The sequence below is a fragment of the Octopus bimaculoides genome, chromosome 7 (genome assembly GCF_001194135.2).
Source record: "Octopus bimaculoides isolate UCB-OBI-ISO-001 chromosome 7, ASM119413v2, whole genome shotgun sequence".
In the NCBI taxonomy this organism is placed as follows: domain Eukaryota; kingdom Metazoa; phylum Mollusca; class Cephalopoda; order Octopoda; family Octopodidae; genus Octopus; species Octopus bimaculoides.
This window is the reverse complement of record NC_068987.1, coordinates 45,444,755-45,471,071: the sequence shown is the minus strand read 5'-3', so window position 1 is coordinate 45,471,071 and position 26,317 is coordinate 45,444,755. Positions and strand designations below refer to the sequence as shown.

General features: G+C 36.5%; 1 protein-coding gene across 5 annotated transcripts in view; it reads right to left on the bottom strand.

Moving 5' to 3' along the window:
- The window catches only part of LOC106873180 (uncharacterized), a 101,769-nt gene that overhangs the window by 11,357 nt on the left and 64,095 nt on the right, over window positions 1–26,317 (bottom strand). For all 5 annotated transcript variants that reach the window (XM_052969588.1, XM_014920415.2, XM_014920412.2 and 2 more), the window contains exons 2-8: window positions 19,186–19,270; window positions 13,477–13,550; window positions 6,634–6,774; window positions 4,977–5,079; window positions 2,303–2,405; window positions 803–880; window positions 557–624 (exon numbers count right to left, since the gene is read on the bottom strand). In XM_052969588.1, the coding sequence (XP_052825548.1) occupies window positions 557–624; window positions 803–880; window positions 2,303–2,405; window positions 4,977–5,079; window positions 6,634–6,774; window positions 13,477–13,550; window positions 19,186–19,267 (649 nt within the window). In that variant the 5' untranslated portion in view covers window positions 19,268–19,270. The remainder of the gene's footprint in view (window positions 1–556; window positions 625–802; window positions 881–2,302; window positions 2,406–4,976; window positions 5,080–6,633; window positions 6,775–13,476; window positions 13,551–19,185; window positions 19,271–26,317) is intronic.

Sequence of the window (26,317 nt, the reverse complement as noted above, 5' to 3'; positions counted from 1 at the left end):
ATATATATATATATATATATATATATATATATACATATGCATATTTACATACATACACATACATATATGCATAATTACATACATACAAACTTACATATATGTGTGTGTGTATATATATATATATATATATAAAGATATGCTTAAGGTCAAAATCACATGATCTAATTGTCTCGGTGCTGGAGGTGGCAGAGATTTATCTCCCTGCTAGCAATATAAGCAAGAGTACATTTTGCACCAAAAGCCAATATGAGAGTTATACAGCAGTATAGTTTGCTCTAATGGAACATCCACATTTCAAGTGAGGACAAATATTACCTATCAGTATTAATACTGTCTCTGTTACTAATATGTATGTACATATGTATGTATGTATATATATATATATATATGCATTATAACAATCACAAATACATACCTATAGACATGCACACACACACACACTTGTGTATACGTTACATACATCTTTGCCAACAATTCCATACCACACACAACCACCAGCAACACACACTAACATTACAACCACCAGAAGCAGATAGGTGATCTGGGAATAACTTACTATTTTCAGTTTTATCAATTTCTGCCTCTTCTTCTGCATTGATCACATCCATCATGGATAGCAACATCCTGAAGGTAGACAGCAACAAACATCAACAATGATGACAGCAGCAGCAAGAATGACAGAACTGACAACATCAAGAATAAGAGCAAATGACCACAGTCTCATCAGAACAGCACTCCATTACAAAGCAACACACACCAACATGACACCACAACTATATTATCAAGGGAGGTGGCAACTTACGTAATTAACTTCTTCTTGTCATCTTTAGCTCGTTCTTGAACTTTATCAAATGATGCTTTCTGTTGTAATTCATACCTCCTGTAATGAGAGAATTTATATACTATGACCTTTCAACTACTGACATAGCAAAGACCTCAACAACACCATTTTACAATTTACACAAGTGATTTTCAAATGTTTATACCTAACATGGACAGAGTACAAGCTAAGCAATGACTTTTCAACTGTTGACCCTACACTGGTGACCTTTCAACTCTTGACTCCATATTGGTGACCTTTCAACTCTCGACTCCATATTGGTGACCTTTTAACTCTTGACCTCAAACTAATATGACTTCCTATTTATAGTAATGTACATCCATGCAGCAACATAAATTTCACACTATGATTATAGTTACAGGGTACACGTAATAATTATATTATGGTCACTGTCACCAGGAACAAATTAATAACCACACTATAGTTGAAGTCCCTTAGTACAGTTAATACTACACTCAAAATCATTTAACACCCATACTATGATCACAATTACTAAAAACGATTAATAAGCACACAATAGCGACAGTTAGCAGAAACAGTTGATAAACAACCATTCATGTGATAAAAACTATTCATGTTGAATAGTGCCAAATACATCCTGTTGCTGAAGGACAATTTAATACCAGACTTGGATGAAAGTGAGATTTTTCAGCATGACGGAGCTCCATGTCACAGATCGCATGAAACACAACATAGTCTGGCTGATGAAGGTGTTACCGTATTGAAAGATTGGCCAGCTCAGAGCCCTGACTTAAATATAGATATTTTCAATCTAGTTTGGATACTTTGCCATCAAATTTGAATTATTTGCAATCAAATTTGTTGGCAAAGAATCCAGACTAGATCAAAAACATCTATATCATCAAGTAAATGTGGACAGAACTAAAGAGAATAGTCCGTCAGAAGAATCCATGCCATCTTGAAGAGTTCTGGGAGCTCAGCCACAGAGAATGGCATCTCATACCTATGAAAAGGATAAATATTTGTACAGATCTCTTCACAGGCACATTGAAGCAATTATTCAAGCTAAGGGAAGCCACATGAAATATTACCAATGTACAGTTACTTCTTGAAATGAACATATTATGTAATAAATTTTCCTTATAGACATTTTTCTGTTTTAAAACACTGTATCTTGATTGGTTCATGTGAGATGGTTGAAAACTTTTGCACGGCCATTTGTGGTGGTCATCTTACATCTTCCCCTCTCATTCAGAACCCCTACTACAAAATATAACAATTAGGTATGGAAATGACTAAAACAGGGTCAATGTTTCATCTGTAAAAAAACAATACGAAACATCCACTTATAAGCTGGCAATTAGTAGAAATTTAGAATAGTTTAAAGTGGCCAAAGATGTGTGTGTGTGTGTGTGTGTGTGCACGCGCGCGTGCATATGTGTTAGTGTCTCCTTATCACAGGACATAGCAATGATCTTGCAAATGAAGGAAGCTACTCACCTGATCCGTTCTTCCATTTCACTTTCTTCTTCAATCAAATAATTATCCATTTGAGTCTGTAGGGCAGCCAGATGGTTCTGGAGAGATTCAAAATACTGAGGAGCTGCAGAGAAGAAAGTTGGAAGAGAAACAATAGGTTAGTATGTGGTTTTCAACAGGACAGAGCAAGACTGATGACTGATGATGATGAAGACAATGATGATTGATGGGAATGACAGGCATATTTTAACAAATGAAGTTAAGGAGCTAGTAGTGTGATGGGAACATATAACTATTTCCCTTCCCATTCAGTTGTTGCAAGCTTATCTATGCAACTGGCCCAGTGGGGGACTGGTGTGCTTGCAGACATACCTGTCCTCACTAGTCAACTGCATATTGGGACAGAGTGTTCCTGTGGTGAGATGATTAGCCTAAACATCAACACACAAGTGGAATTTGAACTCTGAAAACGGAGCCAAAACATATATCAATACACATCTCATCCAACACTGTAACAATTCCACCCATCCACAACCCTGGGCTGGTACATGTTTTTCTTATTGACCTTGAAAGGATAAAAGGCATAGTTGATCTCAGAAGGATTTGAACTCAGAGAGCAGAGAAATGGGACAAATATCACAAGGCATTTAGCCAACCCTTTATTTCAATTTCCACCTATTTTTTAAAATTGCTAGGAGTATTTATATTTAGGCATACCACTCATTATGTGAGAATTAGAGTTATACACAAACATGAATTCTTACAAGATATTGTAAAGGGATATTTATATTTCTAGTATATTTATGTATTGGGGAGGGCAGTATTTGGTGAGTATTTCTCATCACACCACCATTACTATTTAGACTTTTTACCTAATTTTGTTTCATCCCCTCATCCACTCCCTATCCCACACTTTCCTATGCATTCTTGCAACCTCTAACCACCCACACTTCCTGTTCTCCTGTCCCCATTCACTTCAACTCAGCTAGTAACTTGAGAGTCCACTCTGACAACTTATCACCACTATTTTTATCTTCCTTTCTAGCTCCACTCTAATTACTCCCACCCTCTCCTCAATAATGTGAGTAACCTTGTAGTTTCTTGACTGCAAGAAACCTGTTCTGTTCTGGTCCCTTTTCTCACAATTTACCCCCCACTCCGCCTCCCTCACTTCTGTGCATAAAGCTGCTCCTCTCTCTACTGAAACACCACTCAGTCAAAGAGGATCATATTTTTGCAGGTTACATGGTGACCTCATTAATGCTGGTGCTATGAAAAAAAGCATCCAGTACATACTGTAAAGTAGTTAGTGTTAGGAAGGGCAAGTAGCCCACACATAGGGAGTACAATGTAGTCTTGAAACTCATCAAATCCGGTTAAACTGTCCAAGCCATACCAGCATGAAACAATAAATTATAATAATGACGTTTTTATTCAAGAAATTTGCATGTCACATTCAGAAAGATTTGGGGTTCATCACCATCAACATTGTCATCCTTAACATCTATTTTAGAATTAGGAGGTGTCTGTATTTATGAAAATGAATTAAACAAACTAAGATATGACACCAAATATATAACACATAACTTTCCCTCAAGTAATACACAACATCTGGCTTGTTGTTACAATTCATCATTCCAAACACCAGGATCTTCTAGATATTTTTTTTTTCCTTTTCTGGAATCAAATCCAACAATAAAATATATTTTTCTGTATGTACGATTTAAGGCGGGAACTGAAGTCAGATGAGATCTTAAAATGTTGTTGGATGTTTTACAATATAACTTGTTTGGTACTGCATCATACTGAGTTCAAATCTTTCTTGGGTCATTTTGGCCTTTTATCTTTCTAGGTTTGTTAAAGTAAATAATAATACTAGTTAATATCCATTTTTCTACACTTCTTGTTGAGGCCATAACGTTTGCCACAGGATGCTTTTCCTACCACTAACCACAACTCTGAAGTAGGAGTAGAAGCTGTTAAACCAAATGGAGCAATATCTTAAATATCTGGTTCAAGGACACAGTGTGTGTAGTTACTTTTGAACTTATGATCATGTGATCTATAGTCCAGTACCTTCAACTTATCATCATCATTCTATGATGGCATGGGTTGAATGGTTTGATAGGATTGTAACAGAGTTGCAGACTGCATCAAGCTCCAATGTCTGCTTTGCCATGGTTTCTATAGTTGGATTCCCTTCCCAATGCCAAGCCACTCTTCAGCATGTACTGCGTACTTTTTCATGGCACAAACACTAGCATTAAGAATGATTGAATCGTAAGAGGAGTAAGTAGTATATGGGAAAAACTGAAATATACAGTTTTGTTAACATTTAATTACAGCAGTAGAACAGAGAGAGACAGTGGGTGATGGGGATGTCTTGAAAAATTGGGCAGAGGAAGTGGGTAGTTGTGCGTATTTATATACATTGTACTTTCATACACGTTATATTTCTACAGAATATAATTACAATTTTGTTTAACAGACCCTTGAAGTTCACAGGGCCCATGTTCATCTCCCGATTCTAAAGTATTAAGAAGACGAAAAATGCATCTCCTCAAGATACAAACCCCTAATCTCTTGGTCATCCATACTCTCACCATTAATATGCTGAACTGTGTCAAGTTCAATGTGATGTTTTTATTTATTTTTTTATTAAGACCAAAAAGTGAAGAAAACCATGTCTACCTACCAGGCATGCTGCCAGAAAAGGGAACTGTTGTATTGAGTATTATCTGGAAAGCTGGAGAGAAAGTAGTTGACCGCCTTAAACATTCCAAAGCTGTAGGATCACGCTGGAATAAAGAAGAGACATTAAGTGATGATGGAGAGAGACAGGCAGATACAGAGAGAGGTAAATATAATCAAGACTGACCCAGAACTTTTTTTTTGTAAAGGATTTCAGAACTTTCCTTTAGAGGATTAAGATCCACAGAGTTTGCGTAATTAGTAGAGAAGCATTTAGTTACAGTGTTTTATATTCTGAGTTCAAATTCTATCATGTTCAACTGTTCTTTTAATCCTCCTAACAGAATGTAACCTACCTGCTAAATGTATATCTACCTGCCTTGTGCTGATGTAAAATATTAATATTGATATTAATATTATCATTATTATTATTATTATTATTATTATTGGTAAATAGCAAAATGATGGACAAAATGCCCTGTTATTGGCTATTTTGCTTTAATTTATGAATTTAAATCCGGTCAACTCTGCTTTCCATTCTTCAGAGTTTAATAAAATATGCACAACTCAAGTATAAGGGCTGATTTTAAAAGACTCTCCTTCCAAATATCTGGGCTTTATGAAATTATTATCGGTATTTACAGAAAAAGAAGAGAAAAACAATAAAAGAAATCAAGATTGGCAGAACCATTAAAGCATCCACAAAATGTCTTGAGACATTTGCTCTAGCTCTTTGCATTCAAAGTTCAATTTTACCAACATCAATTTTTGCCTTTCAAAGATTGACAGAGTAAAGTACCATCAAATTCTGGGGTCTGATTTAATCCTTTTATTAATTTATTTCTGTAGGAATACACTGCCTTTCTTTCAATTAATTTTGAAAGTATGGAACATTTCATAAAATAACATTGTCATTATTAAGCTGGTGTTTGGAACATAAACATCTGATGAACATGCTATATGGAAGGTTTTAATTTAAACCACTTTAAATAAGTAAGTTTGTACCATAGAACCAAGAGTAGTCTCAGGCAGGTTGGTATCAAAGGTTTAACTGACTAGCTCTTTCCCACAATTCTTAGGCTTTGTACCTAAATTAGAAACAATTATTAATATCATTAGTACTGCTGCATCACCAAAGATTGAGTCTTTGGATTCACTTGTATAAAATTCCTTGCAATTATGTCTTAAGTCTTCTTCAGGCAATTAAATCCTTCAAAAATAGTAAAAACAGTGTTTATGTTTTTTAATACCAGAATATGAAGACATTGTAAGATGCATCAATCATCTCCAATAATTGGCTAACAACCAATTCAATAAAATAGGTTACACCTTATTTTACATTTTCCAGTACAGAAAAGTAGGCATCATTCAGGACCTACCATTTCTGCCATATTGAAAAGTGCTCTTGGAAAGTGCCATTTGTAAGCATACAGCATGTCTTCTGCTTTCACTCATCAATTACAAGGTTCACAGCTTGAATAGGCAGTGGTAAGTAGTAGTGGTAGTAGTAGTAGCAGGAGGAGGAGGAGGAGGAGGTGCAGCAGCATTCATTACATGGATGTTATGATGGACCATGATAACAACATAACCCAAACTCCAACCACAGACCCTTACTCTATATCTTCTACACTGCTAAAATGCATAATAGCGTAAAGACTGACCTCCATATTTTTACCAATGAAAAACTTGCGGTTGTCCCCAGTCTGCTGATCAGAGACAGCATGGGTAGTGATGTCACAATTCCGACAGTGGTATACCGTCCATTCCTTCACAACTTTTTTCTGCACAAAGAACGAATGGCTCTGCAAAGAAGGAAAAAGGAAGAAAGAAAGAGGTTAGACAGGTAGAAGGTGGTGGAGACAGTGATGAAGCTTAAATAGAACAACATATGCAAAAGTGACGTAAATAAGGAGAGATTTTAAACAGAGATCAACAGTTAAATACAGAAGATGAGAACAGATAACAAAGATAAGTGATAAAATAAACAAAATGCTAGTGTTGTAAGTATAAAACGGATTACATTGGACTTGTAAATGTTCATTTAGAGTGCATACAGCATTGTTGTTGTGGAGTTAACTTTTGACTATAGTTACGTTTTGATCTGGACTGACATGAGATAAACAACAGCCACCATCACTACCACCACCATCAGCAGCAGGAAACTGAACTAATGAAGGAACCTCTATCTGGTGTTCAATTTGCTAAAAATAGCAGCTAAATTCCATAGGTCTATCCAAGCAGGATTGAACTGCAGCTAAATTGTAACAAACACAACAAAATGACAGAAGCAACATTTAAACTCATGGCCAGGTGGTTCAATATATTATCTACTCAGCTTAATTTCATCTCTGCAGTAGAATTAAGGAAGGATGGTATTAGTGCTTGTTAGTGGTTTAGTTTGTGGATTTGATAATGTTGCAGCAACATAAGTGGTAGTAATAGATTAAATATTGGTGGTTGTTGTTGCTGTTGTTTAGAAATTTGTTTAGCCCCTTCTTATACTTTAACACTTCATGTCCTAGCATAAAACTGTCCCTCTTTGGGTTCATAGTTCTGAGAGCTGCATGATGACCTTACGCATGATGGCATGAAAAAAAGCACCCATTACACACTGTAAAGCATTAGGAAGGACATCCAGCCATAGAAACCATGCTATTGTAGACAATGCAGTCCTTGGACCTGTTAGATGCTATCAAACTGTTCGACCCATACCAGCTTAGAACATGGTTGTTAAATGAGGATGAAGAGGAGCAGGGTGTAAGTTGAGAGAAATTTAACTGCTATTTCTAGCAGATTGAATAACCATTTAGAGGCATCCTATTAGTTCTGGAGCAATATTTAACTAAATATTAGACAAATGTCAAGTTCACTAGGTTACTAAACTAGATCAAACTGCTGATAATTAAGTGACACTAGTTCAATCTTTTCCAAGTATCTAGGTTATCAGTCATTTTCTATATGTTTATCTATTTCACATCTTATTGTGTGACCAATAGCAAAACAACAATAGTAAATTTAGTTGTGAATTTTTAACAGGCCAATCACTTGATTCCATTACATTACTAATTACAAGGGTAATAAGAGAGAGTCTGTTTCATACAATTTATCAGTTTTCTTGTTGATGTCTATAACATTTACACACACACACACACACGCACGCACACGCACGCACACGCACCCACACCCACACCCACATGGCGGTCTTCTTTTGGTTTCTGCCTACCAAATCCACTCGCAAGGCATTGCTCGGCCCGTAGCTATAGAAAACACTTGCCCAATGTGGAGAGTAAAGAGACTCAACTCAAGATCACATGGTTGGGAAAGAAGCCTCTTAACAATACAGTCATGCCTATAAATATATATATGTATGTATGTATATATATATGCATATGTGAGCACAGGACATCATGAAATATGTACAACAAAAAAGTACGAAGCACGAGTACATGGAACATGAACTATTCTTTCGAATAATGAAAGACACAAATGGAAAACAAAACAAACAACATAAAGAACGACCTTTCATTAATTGTTGGCTGTTTTTCTAGTCTCATATTTCAAGCATTTAACAACAATATATGTTTTTGATACAACAGTTGCTCCCGCAAAGCAAATTAAATAAAATTTGGGATTTTGCAGAGAGTCAAAATAGGTAACACAAACAGGACAGTGAAAACAAACAGGAGGGGCTGATGATGGTATACATAGATACAAGCTTCTGCACAATTTCCATTTAACAAATTTCATTCACACATATTGTTCAACTCCCAACTCTGGCAGAAGACAATTTGTACTCATTTCTTTCAAGCTTTTGCATGTCCTCTGTAGTCACAGCCATGTAGCATAGCTGTTCATACACAGGTATCATATAATTTTTGTTTCACTCTGAGACAGAGACCCTTTGTTACCAACAAAAGTGGAAACTCTGAACTTTGTCCTTTCTTATTCTAGCAACTACACTTTCAGAGCATCCTCCTCCATTGCTAACTTCGTTGACTAGGTACTAAAGCTATCTCCTACTTCTAAGGATCCTCCTGGACATCTGAGGAAGGGTATTTTATGTACATTCTTAGTATTTATTGTACTTGCACCCCTGTCACACACAGAGTATTTTCTGTCAACCTTCCTGTTATAACATTGCACTGATTATGTATCCATAGCTTCACTGGGTACACCATCAAAAATTTCTACCGACACCCTTTCTATATATAGAACAGGTCCATCTCCCTGAAGGGATTAATATGTTTGTTTTCCTACTTACTAGGACTTTGGTCCAAGCTAAATAAATTCTAAGACCTTTTGATTCTAGACCTTGCTTCCACACCTGAAATTTCTTCTCTAACTCTGGTAGTGATTCAATTAAGAACTAGAAAAGCACTCAGAGAGTGCAGACTTCCACCAAGCAGCTCATTTCCACCTCACATCACACAGCTCCTGTCGCCATTATAACCACGAATACTATTTTATCCTCCTCCCATACTTATCTCGACCATCGTCATCATCAACACTGTCTCTGTTTTCACCACAATCACCGTCAAAACTACAATCACCACAATCAGTTTCTTTACATTGTTAATAATCCATTATCCGATACTCATGGGACCGAAATTGTTGCAGATTTTTGATTTTTCCAATTTCAGAGTTCTTTATAAAAAAAATGCATCTACAAAATGGAACAGTTTGAGGGTAGAAACCAGGTCTAAACACAATAGCTTATAGACATACTCTGAATGTAGTTCTATATAAATCTTAAATTATATTTTTTATACTTATGACCATCAGAAATGTTAAGATATCAGCCTCTACCCATGTTGTCATGCTTTGATTAAAAGGTTACAGCATGGATTAGATTACTTAGATAAGTTTCAGCCGAAGTTGACTCAGGCCATGTCTAATTTAATAGCACCACCTGGAAGAGATACACAGTCAGCTCTGGGGAACCGTAGCCCATTCAAGCAGAGGGTTATTGTTTTCAGAGACATATCTGGGTGTGGGTGGTTTATCTGGTATTTGTTGGAGGTAATCATCTATGGATTGTTTGAATGCCATAAAGTCACTTTCCTCCTTTATGTGTGACTGGTACAACGTTGAAGAGAGCAGGACCAATTGAGGTGAAATAGTTCTGTCATAGTGTTGTGATACGACACGAACATTTCTGTAGTGGATGGATGGCACGGGGGCCAAGCCTCGGACGAATTTTAAAGATGGGCAATGTTGATGGAATATTTTCCACATCATACAGAAGGCACAGAGCTCACAGTGGTAGTGGAGAGAGCAAAGCCTGAGTTTTTAGAGTCGATCCCAATAGTCAAGGTTTGTCACATCATCTACCGCAGACCTCCACCAAGCAGTTCATTTTAAGATAGATACGTGAGTAAAATTACTAATAAAGAAACGAAAATAAACTTTGGAAACAGCAACGCCACCATAGGTTACATGGAAATGATGAACGTGTTTTCAAGGGAGATAATCAAAGAACGTAACATTGTAATACTTCATGTAAAGTAAATATAACAAATGAAAAATCCTTCAAGAATCCATAAAAATTCCCAGATCACTACCAAAATTTCATCATCTGTTTCTTGTGTTATTACCAACGTTTTCTGCAAGTTTTGTGAAATACTATTCACAACTTTTTGAGTTATTTTGCATACAGACAGACAGACGGACAAACCAACACCGATGAAAACATAACCTCTTTCCTTGGCAGAAGTAACAAGGTCATCAGTGTAGAGGGAGGAGCTCCCAAGAGCAGCCTGTCTTAAATCTCTCTGTTATTGCCTGGCAGGCTGATAAACAAGAAGGGGCTAAGAACTGATTGTTGGTGAACTCCTACCTATACCCTAAATTCATTGTTATACTCATTGCCAGCTTTCACCTTACTGATAGCATCCATGTACAAGGCTTACACAGCTCTCATCAACCACTAATCTATCCCCAGCTTCTGCATTGGCCACCAGATAAGGGAGCAGGGTACCCTATTCTCCATGTCAGCAAAAACCAAGTACCAGTAGTGCTTTTCCCTGGTACAAAACCAAACTGCATCTCAACTAGGTTAACTATTCCTAATTAGGTATGTATGTATATATATATATATATATAAAGAGTAAATGGTAAAGACCCCATTCAGTCATGAATGACCATGGGATTGCACCTAGAAAGTTTCGCTTCAACATACAAGTCCAGGCAAGGTTGTTTATGGAAGACCAGAAGTCACCCATGCATATCAGTCTCCCTTCTCCATGCCACTGATATTATCCAAAGGAAAGGCAGCTTGGCACCAGTGACATCGCAACTAATTTCTACAGCTGAGTGAACTGGGCAATGTGAAATAAAGTGTCTTGCTCAAGAATACAACACATAGCCCAGTCTGGAAATTGAACTCACTACTTCATGACTGTCAGCCCAACGCTTTAACCACTGAGACATGCACCTTCACAATATATATATCTCAAACTGTTGAACTTTTACCTATCCAAACTTTTACCTCTTCCCAACACATATGTACAAACACTGTCCATACAGCCAACATGCACTTATATAGTTGTATGTACTTATGAATGTATACACACATAGTATTTTGTTGCAAAAATGTTTACTTCTTTATTTTAACTTGTCATTTTTATCATGTGGTAAATCATTTCCAAACTTCCTCTGAGGAACTCAAGAAGAACAAAGCAGTAGTGTTCAGACTCTACAGAAACTATATTACTCATTGCCATGATACAACTGATAACTATGTCATTATACACACACATATACACACACAGGAACACACATACATACAATGTCTGGTATAAAATATTACATAACTACCAACACCACCCAAGTTGCTCATCATCATCATCATCAATCTAATATATGATGACAAGGTCAGTCGTCTTGCACCATAACTTCACACCCATTAAATTATGTTTATGATATCTTAAATCATTTTTGAAAGATATGGTACGTTGCTATCAAATACTCACAGACTAAGAGTTTCAAGGTAACAAATTGGCAAAGGGAGAAGAAATTGAAAGACAAGAAAGTGCCAAAAAAGGTCAATGTTGTATATTCTGAGGTCAGTCTTGATTCAAACAAGCTTATGGTTTGTGGGCAATAAGTTGGACAACTAGATTCAATCTGCACAATCCTAGCTTTTTGTCCTGCCATACTCCTGTCATGTTGAGAATTATGCTGCACTATCTGACGTGCTGTTATAGCATCTTAAATGTCATGACAATGTCATTTCAGCAATGCTAAGCTTGTTCATTTATAGCCTGCTGTAGAGGAAGGACTGGCAATGAATATATTCAGTCTTTAAAAGGTCACATAATGATAAAACTGAGAAATTGCCAGAGTAAAATTTTACAATGAATTTCTACTAAAGCAGTAACAATATCCATGTTGTATTGAAAAAACAAATGTTATTTGAAACTTGCTCTATCAAGGACAGAACAAAGTCAGAACAAGACCATGACAAACAGTGAAAGAGAGAAAGAAAAAAAAGAGAAAAAAACATGACAGTTTTGGTTTGTTCAAGTTGACTAGTTAGCCTTTGTTAAAAAAAAATCTAAAGACTGGAAAAATACTGAAAAATTACACATCCATTCATACAGACATACATTGTGTCATGCAAGCAAGATATATGTTATTACTTGATTCAGTTATCTGACATGAGCCACATGCAACAGAGTTTATATAAGTTTAATTGTCCCAGGGATATGTAGAAACAAATGTTTTGAACAGTATTCAATGCCTAAATTTTCAAACATTATCCACCAATCAATATAAACATGGTAAAATAGATTGAAAATTGGGTGGGATTGGGTTTTGTACATTGGTAGCTATTTTTTAAACAAATTATGATATCAGCTTCAAAAGCAAGTGAAGACCCACTGCAGAATGTAAACACAGTAACTTCCTAAGTCACATGACTTATTACAACAGCCAAATCTATTTCTAAACACCTTTTACTGTCTTGATTACAGACCCAGATCATTTGAGTCAATAACACACACAATAAGGAAGTTCTAAGTACATATCCCACCCCACCTATCAAAGATTTCCTTAAACATTAAATGGCAGTGTTCCACAATCATTCATGCAATGCCAGGTGACTGATTTAGTCTGGGAGAGTCCATAGCTCACTAGATAATTTGACTACAACTAAACATAGGAGATACAAAATGAAAAGTGAATGTGGTGTTGAACCTACCAACTTACTGATCACAGATTCAAATCTTACTGTAAGCATTCAGTTGTGTATGTTTGGCATTTTATTCTGCATTGCTTCAGTTAACATTTTATATGTTGACAAATGTTTGAACAGTAAAATGCATGGTGTGCACCAGTCTAAAGATGATGGTAACTGAAAAATTAGTAAAACATAAGCTACAAGAAGCTAATTTCACAAGCTAAAATGCAGAGAAACAAGAGAGGGAGGTTTTTCTACTGCACCCTGTAGATGTTAACTAGAGGAAAGCCTGTGTCATATACAGATGCCAAATGGAGAAACTTACCAGAGAAATGGGTGCCTCTAATGCACTTTCAGGAAGACATTCAAATTTCGAAGATGATATCTCCTGTGGATAATCTGCAAAATAATCCGAAATGTTAGAAAACATAAAAGATATTAAAAAAAATAAGAAATCAAATCATTGTCAACTTCTCAAAGTAGTTGCTTCACAGAACATGTAAACAAGTCAAGTCATTAAAACAGGAATCCTTTGAACATTGGTTATTACTGAATGAGCAATTATCAACACACACATATACACATATATATACTATGTGCATATGTGTTTCTGTCTCCAATCTTGACATTGCATGATAATTGTAAATGAGCATCACCATTATACAAGTGGTAACCTTCATTCCCAATCTTCCATGAAAACATGCCTAGCCAGGTGAGGGTTGGTGACAGGAAGGGCATCCCAGCTGTAGAAAATCAGTTTCAACAAATTGCAACCAACCTACGAAAGCATGGAAAAGTGGACGTTAAATCAATGGCAATGACAATTCCAAGAACAGCAATTCTACATTGGCATTATCATACCTTGAAAGGGCCAGTGACATACACCAAACAAAAGAATGCATCCTAACATCCTATGGTTGAGATGCTAATGGGAGAGCCTCTGTTTGGTTGTACAAACCAACCAGAGAGCATCTACATCAGTTGTAACAACTGAAGGAAGAAAGAGCTGCACCAGCAGTTGGCTGGTACTAATTTACAACTGGGTAGACTATAGCAATGTGAAATGAAGTGGCTTGCTCAAGGACACAACACCTCACCCAGTCCGTGAATCAAACCTGTATTAAGATTGTGAACTCAACACCCTAACCACATAACTGAATAGAGTCAACCAAGAAAAAATTATTTGAAGACTCAAAATTTCAAATTTTAAATTGTGTTTGTGTGTGTGCAGTGGGGTGGTGGATTAGTAACAAAAAGGCCTTTGGAGAACTTCTCCATTGGTGAAACAGCTGACCTCTCCATAGGGAAACATGGTTTGCCCCATGCAGGATGTATGTCATCAAAGATGAAAGAATTTATTCTCAGACAGACAAACTTGAAGATCTTGTATATCTAATCCTTAACTTAACCCTTTAGCATTCAGATTAATCAATCGAATGTAATGCTTATTCATTCATATTGTTTTGACGATCGATCTTTTATTTTCAGAACGATATTGTAAGATAGGTGTGAGAGGCCAGATCTGACCACTTTAAACATAAAACAGCTCCTTACTATGCATGCGCGCACACACACACACGCACACACGCACACACGCACACACACACACACACACACACACACATTTGTATGTCAAGTTATATATAAAAACAACATCACATTAAACTGAAGAATTACTCAAATAATCCTGTAGAGTACAGTACATGTTTATAAAATTTTTACAAGGAAAAGATTGACAGTAACTTCAGAGTTTGGCTTGCTTGCTTTTGTCAGATCAGACTATCTGATAAAAGCAAAGCAAGCTGAAACTTTGAAGTCCTTGTCAAAATTTAAAACTGCCTATTTAGACAAGTATCATCTCAAGCATGTGGTTTTACAGATAATAAAACAAGGATTACAAAAGTGTATGCAAACAAATGTGGATTAGATGGCAAATATATCACACGAGTGAACAAGAGAGCATGTGACCAAATAAGACACAATGAAGAGACAGGAGACATTACTACTTCAGAAATAATTATAGTTGTCTGACATGTTGATCTGGTTCATTCTTATGGGTGTTACTTTGTTAATAGCTTTACCAGATGATGGTTCTTTGATATATTTTTTTCATTTTTTTGCAAAGACAACAAAATATACATGATAACTATTTGAATAAATAAGATGGCAAGGATCAGTAAGTAGAAATCATGTTAGCTATGGGCACAGTGCAATACTAGTAACAAAACATATTATAATCCTACAACTCATATGCTTACTTGATCATTGTGAAAAGGCCTTGAGCAAAGTACTTTATTTTTTTTTTCTCTACCCCCACAAGACATATTGATGTAACCTGCAGAACTTGGTCTTCACAGAACTGGATTAAAGCAGGTTTTAAAGACAAATGAAAAAAGTCACAACTCATGTATTTTTATCACCATCCTCGCCACTACTACCACCACCACCACCACCATCATCCTTTGAAGTCTATATTCTATACTGTCATGGGTTGGACGGTTCAACAGGATTTAACAAGACAGAAGAACACACTGAGCTCCAGTGTCTGCTTTGGCATAGTTTCTATAGCTAGGTGTCCTTCCTCATGCCAACCACCTTACAGCGTGTACTGGGTACTTTTTTCATTGCATCTGCACTAGTGAGATACCATGTACTTTGAAAGAGGAGAACCCTTGATATAGTGGGCAGTATAGTAATGAGAGAGGTGGTTCTATGCAGATGCTGAGAGGTTGAAGTATGATAGAGGGATAGGAACATGTAGAGGAAATACATGGCTACCCAAGCTGGAAAGGGAGAAAGTATGGTGGAGATGAGGGGTCAGGGTATATCCTCAAGGTACATAAAGATGGGTATAAGAGAAAGTAGAGACAGAGAATTAAGGGTGACTGGGTGAGTAAGTTTTGGAGAATAAAAAAGGAATGGAGATGGTTTGAGATGGGGATAGGGATGAATGCAGTGAATGGTGAACATAGGTGGATCAATGATGAATCTCAGTTTGTTGAGGAGGGATAAAGGGAAATAGGAATGGATCAGTGAGGTGGAAGTGATAAATGGTAGTACAATAAGGGACAATGGTGGAGAGCAACACTAAAACAAAATCTATACTCTAAAACTAAGAAAATTATATAATTAACCAGAAAGGTTTCTGAATTTATAGATAACAAAGAAAGGAGAAGAAAACACAAATGTAATGTACTAAGACTAGGAGAAACCAAAAGAAATCATAAGCATACAAAAGCAGAAACTAGACTGAAGTGGTTCATTATTAAACTCTGTTTTCTTTCTCACTATCATTCTATCACAACAGCCTCATTGCTTCTCAACCAACCAAATACATAATACAAAACACTATTCTATGTAACTTTTACTTTAAGTACCCATATTCAGTAGTATATATACTCCATATGTACTACAAAAGCTGAACTGTCAAATTTCCTGATTCCATTCCAACAGAGTTTACAGGGATTATAGCCATGAGCCTTCTTAGAATCAGCAAATAAGAAAATTCTTAGGTTGTGTCTAACTACCTCAGTCATAGATAACTTCTACTCCAACAATCATTAACCCACCAGCTCTACAATCTTTTCAGTAACATAAATACTTTATCCCAAGTTTTCTTTGGAGTATCACTGCCATACTGCTATTCCAGTTACCATTTACTCATGAGTTTTAAAACTTCTCAATTTTATATATATATATATATATATATATATATATATATATAACTACTGCAGTTCACCTGTCATTAGATCACATGTTTATCTCACTTATCATAAATATAGTTCTTCATAAGCCTATCATTTTCTTATTTTCATTGTAAGGGAGACAAGACACAAGAATCTATCAAAGATGACAGGAGAGAAACACACTTAAATAACAAGAAATTAGTAAAATACATATGTTTACAGATACATGACACAATGAGAGATTGATACAACTAAGAATTGTGGTAGGGTCACACACAGATTTAATTAAAACGACAGACATAACTGGTTCTAATTAAGGTAACACATACCAGAGCCTTTGTTAGACACGTGAGTCTAACAAAGGTGATTAAGATATACACTTGAGATTAACAGAGTTAGTTAAGTCTAGGAGGTGTGTGTGTGTTATTAATGAAAACGAAGACAAATTACCTAACTCTAATTGAAGTCATATACATACAACTGTATGAAGTCTATTAACTCTTAAAGAAGGAAAAGGTTGCATGAAAATGTGTGCCAAATGGGCAAAAAACTATAGAATCTTTCCTTCATATGAGTCATTTTTATACTTATTTTCACTTTATAAGTACAAAAATGTGTCATAAGATATTCACTTTCCTTTGCATCTGATGTAAGCATAAACACTTTTGAGATTCTAGCGTTGTTGCTGTCAAATGAAGGTAGAAATGGAGAAAAATCAGTGGACTTTTTTCATCTAGAGTTAGTTGCAGCATCACTTTATTCTGTGCTGCTGAGAGCATCAGTATCATCATCTACCACAGCTGATGATGAAGGAAAATCATAAAAAACTTCTTCACTGCATGAATCTTCCATGTGCAACTTAATTTCTCCCATCAATAAGGACCACTTACACTAAGGTGCATTTGATGAAGTACATGCTCAGGTGTCAAGTGATGATGGCTGCTGTAAAAAGTTTGAAACATCAATTGATATTGTCTATTGTTCTCAATTGAAACATTAATTGATGATATCCACTCTGGATGAAAAAAATCCACTGATTTTTCTCTATTTTACTTTCATTTGACAGCAACAATGTTAGAATCACAAATGTGTTTATGCTTACACTAGATGCAAAGGAAAGCGAGTATTTTATGGCACATAATTTTTGTATTTATTTATAAAGTGAAAATAAGTATAAAAATGACCCATAAGAAAAAGTTTTTTTTTGTTTTTTGCCCATCTGCAACACACATTCATGTAACCCTTTCCTGCTGTTTAAGAGTTAATTGACTTCATACAGTTGCATGTATATGACTTCAATTAGAGTTAGGTAATTTGCCTTTGTTTTCATTAAGCACATACACACAGAAATCAAGATTACTTACACACAGAGACAGCTTTAAAGTCAATTAAGGTCTGACACAAAAAGATAACTAGTTTTAAATGTATACATAACTAAAACTTAATGAGACCCAATACAAACAAATAAAATGTTAATTAAATACTTTATACGTGCGTGCATACGCACACACACACACACACACACACACAAGTGCATACAGTTATAAATACTACTTATTTCTAATTTCAGAATAAGGCCAGTAATTTTGAAGAGAGAGGTTAGTCAAGTATTTCAGCATCAGTACCAGACTGATACTTTGTTTTATCAGAGGGATGAGAGGTAAAGTTAAACCATGGCAGTATTTGTACACAAAATGTACAAATACCCAAACGATTCTGCCAGATTGTCACCTTTAAACTAGTTTGCCAATGACTGTATACATGCATCAATACTTAATGTCCATATTCCATGGCAGCATGGGTTGGATGGTTTTTTACAGGACCTAATGAGTCCAAGGACTGCACTGGGCTCTAAGGTCTACTTTGGTATCATTTCTTAGTCTGGATGCTCTTCCTCACACCAACTACTTTACAGAATGTACTGGGTGCGTTTTTGTGTCATTAGAACATGTGAGGTTAGCATGCAATATGTAAGACTACAAGCTCCAAGAGAACAGCTAGGAGATGAGGGGCGAAAGTTTGGGAAAACAGGCCAGAGCAGAATGGGTTTCTTTGCTGTACAGGAGCAACATGACTATTTACATTTAAAAATAGTGGGCAGGAGATCAGGTGGGACTGAAAACAGAACGAGATAGAGAGCAAGAAAAAGAGACAGTGAGAGATAGAACTAGTGATGATGAGGAGTTAAATCCTCAAGGTATGAAGTGGGTAGCAGTGAGTGGGACAGATGGACCAAGAGAGTGAGTGGGAGGAAGTTGCAAGAGAGTTTGGGAGAGTGAGAGATTGGGAGTGGAAGTGAAGGTGGGCAACAACTGTAAGGATTGGGTAAACACACGATCAAGACTTACCTGAATATTGTTCTTCTAAGACATCACCCTTGAGTCTGATCTGTACGTTCAGACACCGACAACTCACAAGTAACATTTTCATGTCCTGAAAAACAAAACAGAGAAAACAGTGGTTATAAATTGGATACGTTAAGCAAAGATGATTAGCCCCAGTTCAACCCTGATTGAGCAGATCTATGATCAAAGATATATTTCAACCATAACCATTCTGTCTTTATCTTATATACATAAGAGACAGGTTCATATTATCCAATGTATCCTTTTTTAAGATGGTCAAGTGTGATTTGAGGGCAATTTGGCTTTTATTTCAAGCAGGTTGAATGCCCACATAGAGGGTCACTCATTGACTTATGTTTTTGAGGGTCATCTATCATGGAGTGGATATGTGAAGCAAAGGGAAACAAAAAAATATGAGAACATAAGAGTAAGTTAACTTGGTAATGTTACTTTTCTTCCATCTCTGAACTTACAGGCAATAATCACACATAGCTGATATATATATATATATAATGCTACCTGAGATTATACACACACACACACACACACACACACACACACACACACACACACACACACACACACACACACACACGTTACCTGTGCTTCATATAAAACAGAAAAGAAGTGAGATATGTCAACAGGGAATAAAAGTAGAGTACAAATGTGGATCACCAATCAGCCATCTTGGTATAGAAGGGAACCTATATGCTGTGAATAGTGGTTAAGCTGCTAGAAATAACAAGCAGCAGAATCTTTCTCAAATCAAACACTCAACCATCTTTAAAAAAAAAGAACACACATGAGGATGTAGATATTAAAAAATGTGATAGTCATGATTGGAATGCCTTTGCCCACAGGTCTACTCAATCATGGCAGGCCTGGGGTTAAATGAAAATTACAGAATGTTTACAAATATATAAAAATATCAATAAATACAGCCATTTCTACTTGGCTCACAGCTGTAGTAGAATGGTTCAGGTTGGATTATTTGGGTTACACTTGCTTTTAGTTTCTAATGCCTGAATAAAATGGAATCAATATATAGGTCACTGGTTGATAACAACAGACAAATGTAGAACTAAAAAAAAAACCATTGGAAGAGATTTGATGCAAGTTAAGTGAAATACCTGGGTAGGATGGGTGGGTGCATGTGTGTGTTGTGTGTGAAAGGTGCCAGCTGTATAAATGTAGAGGTCAATAAACAAACATTGTCATCTTGGCTTTTAATGTCAACTTTTCTGTGCTCACTTGCATTAGACGGAATTTCTGAGGCAGATTTTCTATGGCTGGATACCCTTCCTGTTGCTAACCCTCATCTGTTTCCAACTAAGATCATATTTCCCTACATTAAGACATATTGTCAGATTGGAAATGAAGGACAGCATTTGTGTAACAGTGATGCTTGTGACAGTAACACACACACATATCAGGTAATGAGCAAAGAAAAAAGACAAAACAAGACGAACTAATTTTAACAAAGGTTGTATTAGTTTCAAACTTAAAAAAGGGGAAAAGTTTTGATAATTCAGATGCTTGTCCTTCATCAGAGAAAAAAAAAATGGGCAAAAATAGGATAAATGGCAGGAAAGAAAAAAAAGTTTAGGGCCAGATAGGAATGGAATTCTATGGGAAGGAGTTAGGAAGAGAGGATATAGGAATGTACTTGAGTACAGAGATGGATGAGGGGAGTGGTGTTTGTATGTGCAGTGCATATGCTTTCTTGGGGAGTGTGTAGGTGTGTTTGTGTGTATTTATCTTCTATTATCTTTTACTAGTTTCAGTCATTAGTCATTAGGCATGCTGGGGCACTGCCTTGAGGAATTTTAGTCGAACTAATCAACCCAGTACTTATTTATTCTTTTAAGCCTGGCACTATTGGTCTCTTTTGCCAAACTGCTAAACACACCAACACCAGTTGTCAAGCGTGAGGGACAAACACAGAAACAAAGACACACAATTTGACGGTCTTCTTTCAGTTTTCAACTACCAAATCCACTCACAAGGCTTTGGTTGGTCTGAGGTTATAGTAGAAGACCCTTGTCCAAGGTGCCATGCAGTGGGACTGAACCTGGAACCATGCGGTTGGGAAGAATGCCTGTGCCTATATATATATATGTGTGTATATATATGTGTGTATATATATATATATATATATATATAAAACATTTGATAAGGAAGTGACTTTCTTAACCACACAGTCACGTTTGCACTTACAACAAACAATATAAAGTTTCATCTCCCCATTTAGCATGCCACCAGATTGCAGACACTAGCTCCACTTATATTCACATCTTGTCCTTGGATTTAACATACATCTATATACCCTGCCCAGGTCAAGGATGCACAAATTTCTATTATTTAACAATTTAATATGTCACCAGTTACTATCAACAAATGATAGTCACAGTTCTAAAAAAAAAAAAAGAAGTGAGGTAATAAGGTGGAATATAGATGAAATATTTGCATAGGGTTGTGTATATGTGGGTGTTATTTGTGAAAGGTGCAGATGTGTGCATATAGGATGCTCACAATTCAGGTTGCAGACAGGTGTATAATACAAGCTCTATTTATATTTACACCTAGTTCTTGAACTTAAAGAACAAGCACATTCATCTATATGCCCTGCCCAGGTCAAAGAAGCACAAATTTCTATTATTTAACAACAATTTAGCATCACTAGATGCTATTAACAAATGACAGCCACAGTTCTAAAAAACAGAAACAAGATGGGAGGTAATACGGTAGAATATAGGTGAAATATCTGTGTAAGGTTGTGTATGTTTGGATGCTGTTTCTGAAAGGTGCAGATGTAGGGGAAGTGGTCATAAATCATAGGTGAATGATTCAGCATAACCACATGGTTTCTCGTTCACTCTCGCTGTACAACATTTTGAACAAGTATCTTTCACTATAACCCAAGTTGACCGATAGTTTGTGAGTGAATGTGGTAGATGGAAACCCTGTGGAAGCCTCATTGTTTGTTTGCTTTTGTGTGTGTGTGTGTGTGTGTGTGCATTTTATGTTTGTTTCTCATTACTTGACAAGTGTTAGTTTGTTTACATCCCTGTGACTTAGCAGTTTATTAAAAGAGATTGATAGAATAAGTACCAGACCTAAAAAAAGGAAGTAAACACAAAGATCAATTCAATTGATTAAGTCACTCAAACTTGAATCCCAAAATGGCTGCAGTCCAATGATTGAAACAAGAAAAAAGAATAGAAATTTTAAGAACCACAATAAGAACAACGCTACCAGAGATTACAAATGTTTCCTATTTCCATGTAGTGCCAAATGCAAGGACACATCTACCAGGGACTGAAATAATTCCATTTGCTTTTAGTTATATTTTTAATTCTACTTGTTTATTTAGTTACAACTCCCTCCCCATCACTAAGGTAGTAACCTACAAAACATGTGGTGTGCGTGTGTGTGTGTTAAAGGAATAGCCATTATTCCAACTTTAAATTTGATTCTGTTTATTTCTATACCAGCAGACATACTATTCACACATTTCAACACTAGTCTATTGAGTAACATCAGAATAGAAAGACAAAATCACAATAAGTATCTTTTTAACCTGTAACATTTCACAAACAACTTGCATGTGACATACACGCACGCATACATTCATATACCAAGACACACACACACAATTAGTGTCATAACTGAAATGTTTAAAATGGAAACTGGAAATGCAAGTTGTTAAATTGTCTTACTGGAAGATTATAATTGTAAGTTTCTTTCCACTTATCATCATCATCATCATCAACTCTGCTTTTCACTCACTGAGGATTTATAAAATAAAGTACCAATCAAGTACTGGGATCAATGGCATCAACTGTTCTCCAAACCTCAAAACTGTTGGCCTTGTGCTAAATCATCATCATCATCATTACTATTATTATTAGGTAGCAAAATGGTAGCTTCATTAGCATTCTGGACAGAATGCTTGACAGCATTTTGTCTGTCTTAATGTTTTGAGTCCAAATTCCGCCTTCGTCGACTTTACCTTTCAACCTTTCGGGATCAATAAAAACACTGGGGTCATTGTAATCAACTTATCCCCTCCCCCAAACTTGCTGGCCTTGTGCCAAAATTAAATTATTGTTATTATTATTATTATTATTGAAAAAGGCAGTGAGCAGGCAAAATGGTTAGCACATTGGACAAAATGCTTCTGGTTATTTCTGTTCTGAGTTCAAATGCTACGAAGATCAACTTTGTCTTTCTTCCTTTCAAATGGGGTAATAAAATAAACTAAAATCTTCCATCAAAATTTCATGTTAATTCATGTTCCAAAGACCTGCTTAAAAATGACAAAGTTATTTTTACCTTCATTATTTCAAAATTAACTGAAACAAAGGTAGTGTATTTCAACAGAAATATGGTTGAATAGAAGGGTTAAAAATGTAGAGCAGTCATCAACATATATATAACCCCATTTAACAATTACTAAAGAGTGGCACTTAATTTCAAGAGTGTGTTTGCTAACCATTTAAGTTTCCTGAAAGAATATATTTTAGAATTTGCAGTTTGGGATAAAGAACAATTACTAAATTAGTGTCATTGATAGGTTTATTTTTCCATTTATTAAATCCCTTTTCTGAGCACTGTAAGAGCATGGCTGCTAAGTAAATACATTACTAGACAAACAGCTTACCTTAGAGATCAGAAGTTTGTAACTTGTCACCTTGTTGTGCACATGACCAAGAGATTAAACTTCTAAATGGCTGAGTCTATGTGGTTATAAGTGGGTGGCACTTAAGTGACAAAACTCCTCAGTTAAGTCTATGTGGCTATAAGTAGGAAACACTGCAGTGATATAACTCCTTGCACTAATTAGTGGTAACACTGGAACCAGTGTGAAAATTACTGACTTGCAATGTTGAGTTCCTTACCTCCTGATTGGAAAGTTACTTATAGTAGATCAGTATCCTGTCCAGAAGGAAAATGCCTCACATCTACTTAAAGCTATGGAAATCATACAAAAGAATCAGTCTCATGACTCTTATGAATCAATAAAAACTAAATTAACTTGTTTGTCCTGTTCATCTGCAGACTGACTGACATTCCCATCACATAGGTATGACAATTGTGGTGGAACCAATCAATTCATTGATCAGTCAAGCTTTACAGACAGGTGTGATATAATTGGGGAGTATTCCAAGGTTGATCAATCAATAAATCATCATCATCATTTTAATGTCTACTTTTCCATGCTTGCATGGGATGGGGGCACGAAGGTTATTGAGGTCGATATTTTACAGCTAGATGCCCTTCCTGCCACCAACCTTCACCTATTCCCAAGCAAAGTAATATTCCCAGATGACCAGGCATGTTTTGCAGAATATTGGAAATCAATGACATTTATTTACAATTATCACGCAATGTCAAAACAAGAGGACACAAACCATTTTTTATCTGCCACTCACAAGATTTTTTCTCAGCCTTCAAACTGTCTGTCAAAAGAGGCTTTCAGCCCAATAGTTACATGCTAGAAGAAAACACTCACCCAAGGTACCATATAATGGAACTGAACCCAAAGCAAACTTCTTAACCACTCAAACATACCTGCACCTGTCCATGCCTATATATATATATATATATATATATACACACACACACACAAATATACATACATATATATATATACACATACACACATACATATATATACATACACATACACACACACAAATATATATATACACATACACACACAAATACACACACACACACACACACACATATATATATTTATGTTAAGTGACGACAAAATTAGTGATGCTACCATGAACCAAAATATATACACAATAGCATTAAAAAAAAACAGCCAAAATGTTCGAGGTTACAAAACTAATCTTCTTATTTACCTGTATACAGATATATGCAAATGTTGTTTGCCTATAGTAATATATGTACAAACATTTACACACACACACACACATATATATAGATAGATACATACATATACACACTAAATATACACACATCATCACCATCGTCGACGTTTAACTTCTGCTTTCCATGCTGGCATGGGTTGGACAGTTTGACTGAGGACTGGCAAGCGAGGAGGCTGCATCAGGCTCCAATCTGTTCTGGCATGGTTTCTACAGCCGGATGCCCTTTCTAACACCAACCACCCTAAGAGTGTAGTGGGTGCTTTTTAAGTGCAACGGCACAGGTGCCAATCAGGTGGCACTTGACTCAACAGGTTTTCTCAAGCACAGCATATTGCCCAACAATTGAAGGGTACTTTTAAATGGGCTGGTTATGACACTGGCATCGGCCAAGGCTACAATCCCACTTGGCTTGCTGGGTCTTCTCAAGCACAGCATATCTCCAATGGTCTCGGTCGCTTGTCATTGCCTTTGTGAGGGCCAATGTTCGAAGGTCATGTTTTCACCACCTCATCCCAGGTCTTCCTGAGGCTACATCTTCCACGGGTTCCTTCTACTGTTACAGTGTGACACTTCTTCACACAGCTGTCCTCATCCATATGCAACACATGACCATACCAGTGAAGTTGTCTCGCTTGCACACCTCATCTGATGCTTCTTAAGTCCAACTCTTCTCTCAAGGCACTTAGTCTGTCAATTATGCACACTGATATTACACATCCAGCAAAGCATACTAGCTTCATTTCTTTCAAGCCAACGCATGTCCTCAGCAGTCACAGCCCATGTTTCACTACCATGTAGTACGGCTGTTTGCACACATGCATCATACAGTCTACCTTTCACTCTGAACAAGAGGCTCTTTGTTACCAGCAGAGGTAGGAGCTCCCTGATATATATATATACATACATATATATATATACATCATCATCATTGTTTAACGTCCGCTTTCCATGCTAGCATGGGTTGGACGATTTGACTGAGGACTGGTGAAACCGGATGGCAACACCAGGCTCCAATCTAATTTGGCAGAGTTTCTACAGCTGGAAGCCCTTCCTAACACCAACCACTCAGAGTGTAGTGGGTGCTTTTACATGTCACCCGCACGAAAACGGCCATGCTCGAAATGGTGTCTTTTATGTGCCACCCGCACAAGAGCCAGTCCAGGGGCACTGGCAACGATCTCGCTCGAAAACCCTACAAGGCCAGTCAGGCGGTACTGGCAACGGTCACG